Source organism: Poecilia mexicana, unplaced genomic scaffold (assembly GCF_051168715.1).
Source record: "Poecilia mexicana isolate PSO_F unplaced genomic scaffold, ASM5116871v1 scaffold_1, whole genome shotgun sequence".
Classification (NCBI taxonomy): domain Eukaryota; kingdom Metazoa; phylum Chordata; class Actinopteri; order Cyprinodontiformes; family Poeciliidae; genus Poecilia; species Poecilia mexicana.
In genome coordinates, this window is record NW_028263370.1 from 8,171,868 (window position 1) to 8,183,126 (window position 11,259).

At 41.5% G+C, this 11,259-nt stretch overlaps 1 protein-coding gene across 1 annotated transcript; it reads right to left on the bottom strand.

Annotated features, from left to right (window-relative positions):
• Positions 1-286: 286 nt before the first annotated feature.
• On the bottom strand, positions 287-6,022 carry LOC106911539 (neuronal pentraxin-1-like). Its single transcript, XM_014978345.2, has 5 exons — positions 5,580-6,022; positions 5,121-5,325; positions 4,028-4,269; positions 3,486-3,665; positions 287-2,155 (listed from the first exon to the last, which is right to left on the bottom strand). Exons 1-5 carry the CDS (start codon positions 5,997-5,999, stop codon positions 1,934-1,936), a joined length of 1,269 nt encoding a protein of 422 aa, XP_014833831.1. The 5' UTR covers positions 6,000-6,022; the 3' UTR covers positions 287-1,933.
• Between the last annotated feature and the right edge of the window lie 5,237 nt (positions 6,023-11,259).

Genomic DNA, 11,259 nt, shown 5'->3' on the forward strand with positions numbered 1-11,259 from the left:
CCACCACTACAACTGAATGGTTCTGATCATAAACAATTATCTCCATCCAAATCTGACTCATCTTGAGCTAATTTTTTGAGAACAGATAAATGATCTCTACAAGTGCAAAGCTGCGAGATGTTTCCCCAAAGCCTGCAGTTGCTCATGCGGTGAAAGTGGTTATGCAACGGCTTCACTCAGGGGGGGGTGAACACATCCTGCACACGTTGCACTTGTCCAGATTTTTTAAAGCAACACGATGCAGAAAAATGTGTAATTTTCTTTCACTTCAAAATTCTGCACTAAGTTGTGTTTTTTTTTGTTTTTTTTTTGGTCACATATAATCCACATAAAACACGTTTGGATTTCAAAATCAAAGGGGCATTCATCATTTTGCAAGGCACCATATGAAATGGAAGTCTTAATCAAAGTGAAAGTGCCAAAAATGTTGCTCAGCTTTAAATACACAACGTGTCGTGTGAGGTAAATCTTGTTCATAAAAGTGAATTGGTAGTTTTTGTTTTATCAGATGGTGGAAGGCTGATAGGACCAGGCATGTCTCCCCTCTGGCTGCCCCCATGACTCCAGTGCAGGCATGGGGCCTCGCAGCAGCAGCAGCAACAACAACACAGCTCGTGCTTCCACCTTTACAAGAGACACAGGCATCTGTAAAAAAAAACCTCTCTGCCTTTGGAGGTGCTCCCTCTCCGTCTTCACTACCTGATGTAGAGGAACACCGCAATGTCTGTTTCACGCACACAGAGCCAGAGATACTTTATGACATTTAGTATCACAATTTTATTACAAAAATTAAATTTTTCATCTGTCAGTTTTGCCATGCTTGGAGCATATAACAATACAGTAAAAAACCCAGACCCAGAGAGGATAGTAAAGCAGATTTCAACAATGCTTTCACAGCACTCTTTCAGTCATGCTGTTACTATACAGACACTGTAACATTCCTAATACAGAGTAGTACAAACACCTGCCGAAACACGTCATGTCAGATAACAAACTGTAAGTAAATCACATTTACCAACGAGAGAGAACAAGAAACTTAATCCAGCTCAAGAAACAAACAAAACAACAAAAAAAAGAAAAGAAAGGAAAAACACAAACTAGTAAACACTGAATTTGCAACTGAAAACATACCAAATGTGCTGAATATTTGTACCAGCCCAAGGCACCCAGGCTTTGTAGCAATGTTGGCAAGTTCACGACATTCTTACAGGGAAAAACTTGAAGCGAACAATGATTACAAATCGACTTTTACCCGCAGTCTGACTTTTTGCAGTGTCCTTCCTCCTTTGCAGTGTCCTCTTAGTCAGTCACAGTGCAAGTTCCGGAGGGTGGAGAGGGTGCGAGAGTTGGGAGGCGGTAGGGTGGGAGGGTTTGGGCGTCGGGCCGAGGAAGAGGAGGCTGGGGGGTCATTAGGAGCTGTACCGCATCGGACATCATTTCACAGCGCCAAACACTGACAAAAATTGGATGGACAGCGTAATCTCCCACTGCCGGAGGAAACAGGGAGGGTAGGGAGGGGGGTGGGGGGAGGCTGATGGGACGGTTTATGTAATTCCTCACTTGGATTGTGAATCGTCGAAACATAAGGTGCAGATTGCCAGCTGTCAGTCCAAGACGAAAATAAGCCAGAACGAAAAGCTTAGGTGTGCTTTCAACTAAACATCCAAGAAAAAAAACAAAAAACTACAAAAAAAAAACATCAGATACCAATTTTGAGGAATGAGATTTTCTTTTTTTTTTGTTTTTCCTCCCCCTTCTCAAGTTTGGAGGCGTTGTTTTTTGCACAGGAATACCTAAGAATGACATAAATCCCAGATTTAAGCTTACCAATTACTCTCTAAACAAAGGTCAAATGAGGACAGGAACGACAAAAGCTCAGAAATACACGGAGGCCTTTTTTTTTCTTTTCTTTTCTGAAGCAAGAAGCTGCGACTCAGTTGATTGAGCTGCACGGCTCGAAGGTCCATTTGGTGGCACCGCCAAATATTTCAATGTTGCTCTCTGTCCAGGAGAAGACGTTACCGACAAACGCTTTGCTGTTGCAGTTTGCCAAGTTGGCGATTTCAGTGGCTGAGAGTTTCCTGTTCCAGATGTTTAAGTGTGCGAGTTCGCCAACGTATGCTTGTGTTGCATCAAAGCCTCCACCCAGCGAGTCCTGTGGATCGACAACAGAGCACCGTCAATGTATGAACCTAACTTCCAAGAGCTTTTCACATTTTGTCTCATTACAACCATAAGAGTACTTCACCCAAATTGTGACATGGAAGAAAGCTGACGTCTAATATTTAAAATGCGAAAGTTGCGTTACGCTTTTAGGATGCCAATCACGTCGTTAAATAAACCAAAACCCAGCACAAACGATTCTCTCCAAAAAGTCACCAAAACAGCAAATCCATCCAGCCTGCCTGGATCATTAAGCGTTAATCAGAGAAGCAGCCAAAACGCCTAGAGTGACTTTACTGAATCTGCAGTGGAGGTGGGACAAGTCATGCACTTCCACAAATCTGGACTTGATGGAACAGCATCGGGAAGTAAGGCACTGTTGAAATAAAACTATAGAAGAAGGCTCATTTGCAGGTATAGGCCTCGGGGGTAACACTGGAGGGAGGAGCTGCAGACTAAAATAGTCATGCACTCGATAAACCTGGCTCGGAAGTGTGGAGAGGGTAAAAAAAACGTAAAGAAAACGTTAAGAAAGTCATAAGAAGTGTTGTTTTTAGGTTCTCCACACACCGAAAAGGAAGCTGGTAAAAGGTGATGGGGAGAGATGGGTTCAACCAAATACAGAGTAAACCTGGAACAAAGTCTGCAAAAAGTTGCAGAAAAATTGAACTAGGGCAGAAATTCACCCTAAACATACAGCCAGACCTATCAATAATGTTTGTTTGTAAACAATTTTTCATTTCCCTGCTTATGCACCGGGATGTGTTCAATCCGTCGCATTAATCATGAGCTGAAGGTTGATGAATGCTTCTTTTTTATTTTAAAGTGCTGAATTTAAACATTAAAATATGATAACAAATAGTTTTGTGGTTGAAAAATCTTTAAAAATTGTTATGAAACAACGGCATTATGTCAAGCAGTTTGTCCTCAGACACAAGTTCATTTTGCACTATAAAGACAAAGAGACAATATAAACGAGAAGAAATTAGCTATTACCAAAGTTCAATACTACTTCGGTGTTTGCTAATTGAACTCTACATCTTTAATGAATCATGCTTTATCCAAATTTTCAGAATGAAATTATGCCTCAAATCTCAAATGAACACAGTAATTAGACAGCTGAAGCTTAACTGGACTCCTCTCTAAGTGTCCCTGCAGTCTTATTTTGTGAATATCTCCACCTCTAATCTTTCCTGCAAAATTAAACAGATAATAAGTTAAAGGGTTGTTTCCACAAGACGTCTGCGAGGGATTTGGGAGCAGAGGTTGTGGTTTTTTAAATAAAAAAAAAATAAAAAAAAAGAAGAAGAAGGAGTATTCACCTGCTCTTGTCCCAGAACCAGAACTCCATCTGCTTTGATAGGGTGATACGGTGCCAGGTTCTCCCCGTGCCCCTGCTTCACTCCGTCCTGGAAGGCCTCCCATATCCCGTCGCGAATGGTCCACGTGATGCAGAGGTGATGCCACTTTCCGTCGTTGATGCTGAACGGCAGTTTTGCAACCTGAAGAGAGGAGATAATCTCCTGAGTGCACCGTCTTTTCATGTTGGTAACAATATCCTGTTCAGGGTACACAATGGTATGAATGATCAACACCCTCTCATCCTTCTGCTGAATCACTTCCTCTCTCACGTGTCTCGCCTTTTAGGTGTATATACAAAAATAGCCTCTATTGAGCAATTCATCACCTGTTATTATCCTGGTTTTGGTCTGGCCATTCTGACTCATCCAAGCACAAAACAAAAAAAACAAAAAAACAAAAGCGATGAAGCATTTTCCCACAGTTTGGACCTCTTAAAGCTAATTTGTGGATAACCTCAATCAGCCACAGGGTCTAAATCCAGGCGTTAGAGACTCAAACTGACCTTGTCGTTGATAAGGAACTCCATGGGGTTGTTCCCCCACTCGATCAGCACCAGCTCGTTGGCTTGGCCTGGAACTGCGTAGGAAAACGGCGTCCCCAGGCCGGGTGAGGCGCTGGACTTGATCCACAGACACACGCTAAAGGAGTACATCTCGGGGAGAGTCCTCTTGGCTTTGGCGTACATGTAGTTGGTCCTAAGAGGGAAGGTGAGCTGGAATCTGTCTGCTGGCCTGGTCTCTTTGCCTGCAGATGAAAGGGATAAGGAATTCATATGTTGATTATGTAATCCCTGGCATAATGTAACTACATTCACATTGGTGGAGTTAACTTACAGAACCTCTTAAAGGAGCAGGCATCTGTTTATTTTGCTTTACAATGAAAATATTTACATATACAGTAATGCTAAAATATGACATATATTGGCTATAATTATGTTAAACTGATACATAATTTAATGTGTATGTGTCTAATTTAAAGTGTATATTAAGTAGGTAACATTAAAAAAAAGCATTACAAACATGCTGAAATTCTGTTCTGGATTTTAAGTTTTGGTTGCCACCCTATAAGTTTTAGTAATTAGTTTGAATTGGCTTTAAATGGAAGACCTCCATACAGTGCAGGTATTTTAATTACATCACATTTCTAGAAAAAAAGAAAAAGGAAATAAGCCAAGGCGTTGTTGCAAATTCGTTCATTTGCATTAGCACTGTGTGTATATTTTTTTCTACTTTTGAGATTTTTTTTTTTTTTTTTTTTTTTTGCTGATGCAGAGGATGTTTCCGTCTCCTCCTCTCTTCATGGCTCTCATTTACACGGTGAGCACGCGCATTTGCACGTGTCGAAATACTGAAAAGACCCTCAGCTCCAGAATGCGCCAGTGCCAGGCGCGCCCTTCAAACTTTCTCTCTACCTATGACTTCCGCAGCAAAAGTCCGCTTTGGAAAACAAAATATATAACCTCTAATGCAAGTTTTGTGATTCACTGGCAATGAGAAACATCAACTCAGCGAAGCAAAAGAGAAAACGGGTCTGGAGAAGTGAAACGAAGGCTGGTTCAGCTGGAGATCCTGTGCGTAACGCAAATCCAGACGCACCTTTCTCCAGGTCGGAGATCCGGTCGTGCAGAGAGGAGAGCGTGGTCTCCACTCTGTTCCTCTGGTCGCTCTCGTTCCTGTGTCCCGGCCTGCTTTCCTCTATGTTGACCCGGGACAGAACCTGCTTCTCCATGTCATCTATCTTGTTCTGCAGCAGATCCTTCAGGCTGTTCGCCTGCGCGCTGTTATTTCCTCGGCTGTATTGCTGCATTAGAAAGGGAGGGGGTGGGGAGGAGGGGAGAGACAGATATGGAGTTAAAGACAAATGGAGAACACCATCTTGGTTTCTTTGCTGCGATAATTTTCCTTTCAATTAATATAAAGGGATTTAAAAAATGTGTTACTAACTCCCCTGAACATTCAGGATACTTCCCTTTGGCTAAATACAGCAGAGTTTAACTCAAGGGGAACGTTTGAATGAACTTTTTTGAGCCGTGAGCGCTTCTCTCGTCAGCCTACCTCCAGATTCTCCAGTCTCTGTTTGAGCGTCTGTAAAGTCTGTCCCAGCTGCGCCAGGGTGTCTGCGGTACCCCGGGATACATCCCCCATGGTGTTCTTGCCCCCCGGTCTCCTCCCCCCGGGTCCCGCCGCCGCCGGGAGGCTCTGACTCTCGCAGCGGCTCAGCTTGGACGTTAGCTCCTTGATTGTCTCCTTTTGGTTCACAATGGTCTCCTTCTGCTGCAGCACGGTCTCCCGCAGCTGAATGATTGTGGTCTTCAGGTCTTCCGCCGGTCCGCTGTTCTGCATCGCCGCGGTGCACAAGTCCACGTCTTTGGGAACTGACGTGCAAATAAACTGCGTCTGTCCAAAGTCCTGCGCGGAGCCCTCTGCAGCAAACAGGCAGGAGAGGAGAAAAAGTTTCCACGAGAATCCCTCCATGGTCGCCGCTCCTCAGTGAAAGCCTTCGGGTGTTAGAGAGTGAGAGAGAGAGAGAGAGAGGGGGGAGGCGGGGGGAGATAGAGAGGTTTCAGCACCGCGGAGCTGTCCACTAAAAACTGTGCGACGCTGCTGCTGTGCGCGCTTTATATAGCGGACATGTGGGAGCGCAGACTCACCGCATCACTGAGGGGAGGCAGCGGGTCCTGCTACACACCTACCGAACCCTCCTTATTTAAGGTCGCACTCCGTGTGTTTGTGTATACAAGAGAGAACGAACAAACAGGAGAGAAACGGGAGAGAGAAAAAAAAAAAGAAAAAAAGGATTCCTTAATAAATCAAAGCCTGAATCAGGTGGAATACGCATTTAGTCGCTGCTTTCTTAATGTATAGGGATAAGTGCGGACTTGAGAGGGCTGCTCCACTGGCGAGATACGGAATGGGAAATGGCTATATAAAAATGTTAACATGAATATAAGATGTTCCTGATATTTATTACTTTATTAAATTAATTAATTAATTTATTTATTTCCCATCCACCTGGCCACGCCGGTTTGAAAACTTTGTGGAGGCGCCCTTGACTAATAACATTACAGATGAGTTATGTCATCTGATGCACTGCAGGGTCTTTATTGCGAAAATAACACCCATAATTGTTGACAATAAAGTTTTCAGTAGTTATTGCATTTCAATTTTGCAGAAGAAATAAACCAATAAGAAAAGGCAAATATTCCCAAATAAGGAGAGAAACGGGAGTAATTCTGTAATTTAGTAAAAAACAATATTTCTCTTTAGAACAGGAGCTCATTTAAATTTCATGATGGAATAATGGTTGTGGGTTTTTTTGTTCTGTTTTTGTTTGTTGTATATTTGTTCTCCTAACAATCCCACCTACAATAATCTTAACATTTTCACACGATGTAACATTATACAGCGAGAAAATGTTGAACAGTTTTGCTATAAGAAGTAGCTCTGCAGTGGCACACTATACTGCTTGTACAAAAAAAAAAAAAAAATGATATGAATACAGTGATGCTCCTGGCAAAGAAAAAATACAAACACACTGATTTAAAATCTTCCTCTCGTTTGCTCCAGGGTCTTATGGTCCACCTTAAATGACCGCCGCTGCCCCAGTCATTAGAGCAGCTATCCCGGGGACAGAGTTTCCAACACAGCCCTATATTTCTCCCTAACTAGCCACTGTATGCTTTCTTTCTTTCTTTCTTTCTTTCTTTCTTTCTTTCTTTCTTTCTTTCTTTCTTCCTTTACCAATCAGAGAACTTGCAGTGCAGCAGGATACTCACATTTCCTAAAAAAAATAAAAACACACATCACAACAGTGTGTTTTTCCTACCTCACTTCGAACAACCTTTCAGATCCCACAACCTGAAAGGAAGTCGTATCAATTCCCACCACTACAACAGTAGAGGCGCTAAAAGTAAAGGAAAACGTTCCCAAATAATTAAACAGACTCTTATGTAACCATGCCCCGCGGGTCTGGCATTAATAAATAAGATACCCAGCAGAGGAAGGAGCGCAACACTTCAGCGGATATCATATTGGGAAGGTAAATCACCAGTGATGTATATGCAAAGGTAAAAGTGTGTGTGTGTGTGTGTGTGTGTGTGTGTGTGTGTGTGTGTGTGTGTGTGTGTGTGTGTGTTGGAGGAGGGGGGGGGTAGCTCTGGTTTGAGGATAGAAAATCTTCGGTTTGTTTCAGGTGCAATGATTCCCTTCACACACTCTTCTGCGGCAAGTTCATTATTGAGCAAATATTTCATAGTTTAACTTCTCCCGTCCAAACTGCTGAGATGAAAAAAAAGAAAGAGCTAAAGGTCATTATACACCTGCGATTTCAAACTAAGCCACAGTTTTGCAAAAGAGTTTCATCTACTTTCTCAAAATTTAGATAACTGTAATTTGAATATTAAGTGTTAAATATATAATAATGATATAAAAAACAGGAATACACCAGGAATCAATTTCAAGACAATTCGGGCAGCTTTTTGTAAAGAATGGCTCTTCGACCAGGGCGTCATTCCACTGAGGACAACTCCCACTCTAAGTAGCCCTGCAAGTATTAAACAGATATAGGAAAAGAGTTATCAATTCTTACTAAATTCAAAGTTCTTGTTTTTAAAGACGAGCATCAAACCAAGCACATAAAAATAACCAGTGAGAAAACTAGCAAAAGTACATTAGTTATTGTTAAATTTCTTGATGAATCCAACACAAATTGCTGTTTTTTTTTTAACAAAGCTATTTTGATTAATAGTAGGAGAATAAGATGTTGGATGTTGTAAATTCAGTTTATTTTGTTTGCAAATGACATAAAGTTATTTAAATAGTTCAGATTGTGAGATATCAGAGCGGCTAAAATTATGTCACATCACAAAAGTCCCAGACTAACAAACCAAATCAAATTTATCTTTAAAAGGAGAATCTCTATTGGCTTATTTCGGCTTATTTTTATTCATTTATGTATTTTAATTCTGATTTAATCAGCTTTAATACAAACAAACGAGATAGAAGAGCTAGGTACCAGATTAGCATCTTTTACTGGTGAACGCTGTTAGCTTTACCATGCATGTCATTTGTACAAAATGCAGCAACTCAGAGGGGACATCATTAAAAATGATCTCAAATTATCTGCATATATTATCTCATATTTGTCCCAGATGACTTGAGCTAAACATCATTGTGGAAACGTGAGTTTGTGACAAGTCTTGAGTCATGCATAGTGAGTCCGATGCAAGTCTGCAGTTTTTGTTTTTACAATATGAGTCTAAGTTGCAGGTCAGGGTCTGGCAGGACTCATAAACAATAAAATTCCAAACCAAAGCTGGAATGCCAAACACTGCAGATAGAAACAACCCTATAAGTCAAGCAGAAAAAAAAATCAAGAATGATGCATGTTTTTAAGATGTAGATTGTGGAGAAGTTTGTCCCTCGTGAACCACCAAATCCTGGTGAGAAATCACTTCATTCTTTCCTTTCCAGGGCTTTTCTTTTATTTCTGTTAGGAACAGACAGTAAATAAACCAGCATGTTCTTTATGACACTGTAATAAAAGCAGCAATGCTCTGTGAGGACCAACTAAAATAGCTTCAATGTCATGCTGCTTTGTCATTTTCACCACATGACTTGTGTTTCAGGACGTGGCGAGATGTACGCAGATCCGAAGAAATGAAACAACTTCTGATTTCATGCAAAACTAAATTGCTATTTTATTATTTTGTTGGGGGCATTGGTGTCAAACTCCAGGCCCGTGGGCTAAATCTGGCCCACATCAGCATTTTATGTGGCCCTCTAGATTTGAGACTAGACACTAAGTGTGTTTAAATATTATGTCATCAGTCAAATTAATGCAGTTTTTATCTGTTTACTGCCAAACTATATCAGTCAGTCCCTCCAGTTTCTTGAGAATTATTGTGCAAATTCACGCAAAATCAACAAAATGCGCCAAAAACTGGGAGTTTATTGCAGATTTTTCTCAAAAATTGGGACTTTAGGTGAGTAACATGGAATTTTTAGAGCCTGTCCATTCACATAACTCTGATTGTGATATTAGTTTCATGTGTGAGGGTGCAGTTCATTGTCTTTCTCCGCCTGTCTGTGTGTGACCTGGTCCTGTCTGCAGCGCTCAGCCTCCGCTCTGGCTCTCACAGAGAGGAGTCTTAATAGAAAAGTCGCGGGTTTTTGCTGCCAGCCGAGGAACTGTTACACGTCTTGCTCGGAGACAAATCACTTCTGCCTGCCTGTCCGTGTTAGAGCGCTGGGTAAAACTCAGCCATAACTGCACTGCATAGAGGCTGCGTGTGTTTGTTTTCGCCGTGACACTTCAGTGTTTCTTTTCCTCTGCTGTTGCATTTCAAGAGGCAGTTTTCAGACTCGTGTATGTGGGATGAAAACTGACCCGGCAGTCGGCTGTAATTTGTTTAATTATTGATCCGGCGCGTGTGCAATCAGCAAGGTGCCACATTGAAGGTGGGGGACCGTGGCTGTAACAAATGGTCAATGACAGAGTCTAATTGGCGGGTCGCAGGACAGGCATGTAACAGATTCTCCTTATCTCTGCACAGGCACATTAAAGCGAGGGGGATTTTTCTTACATTAAGGCTCCAGGAAGAGCTGTGGATAACAGAGTATAATGCTTTAATGCATAGAAGTAATGTAAAACTTGTTCACCAAACTTGGAGTAGCTTTCAGGGTTTTTCAACAGGTAGAGCTAATGTTGGTTGCCAGCATCTGTCTTCGTGAGCAGCATTCCTCCGTGACTTAAATTTGGTGTTTCATTAGCTAAAAGTTAAACTCATCAAGGTTTGCAGGAAAACACGCATCAAATAAATCACTCTGTGTGATATGAACCTAGATATGAGGTTGACTTTGAAGAACTGAAATTAAAAAAAATCTTTTTAAAACTTCTTTTAGCCACTGAGGTGCAACATTAGAGAGCCTACAGAAGGATTTTATCCAGTCTTTGACAGGAGTGCAAGTCAAAAGAACATGTGCAAATAACACACACAAATAAAGCTGGCCTAAAATTGCTTAAATTCAATGTTTGCTCAAAGACAAGAAGAATATGAAGGACCATCCCTTTAATCATATGCTGTTTTTTGATCCGACTGGGCACATTTGAATAGTTTTACACACACACACACACACACACACACACACATATATATATATATATATATATATATATATATATATATATATATATATATATATAGTCTGGACTTAAACCTGATTCAATTTGAAGCAGGCTGCTCAGCTCTCTAATTTGGCTCAATTAAGCAGAGCAGCCCCAAGTTTTAAAAGACTCGTTGCCAGTCACTGCAGGCGTCTGAAGGCAAGTGGATTATCTTCATCCAGTGTTTAAAATTTGCTTGATGAAACAATGAAGTTTGACAAAAAACCATAGAAACAGAAGAAATCTGTAAGTGGACGAACATTTCCACAGCACCAAACATCTATTCTATATTCATCTCTTATCCTAGGCAATAAACTGGAAGCTGCAGCGCCATATGTTCGACACGTTTCCTCTCATTCTCGTCACGTGCCTGTCACTGGTTTGCTGCAAAACCCAGGAAAACTGCTGCATTAACCGAACAGCAAACGATTCAGCTCTCCAAAGCAGAAACATTCTGTCTCAAAGACAGAAGAGAATCCCAGCGGCTCTCGATGCGATGCTGCAGTTTCCGTGAGCACACTGTGCGATGTTTGCCATTTTGGACACACTCGGTGTTGACCCGCTTCCTCC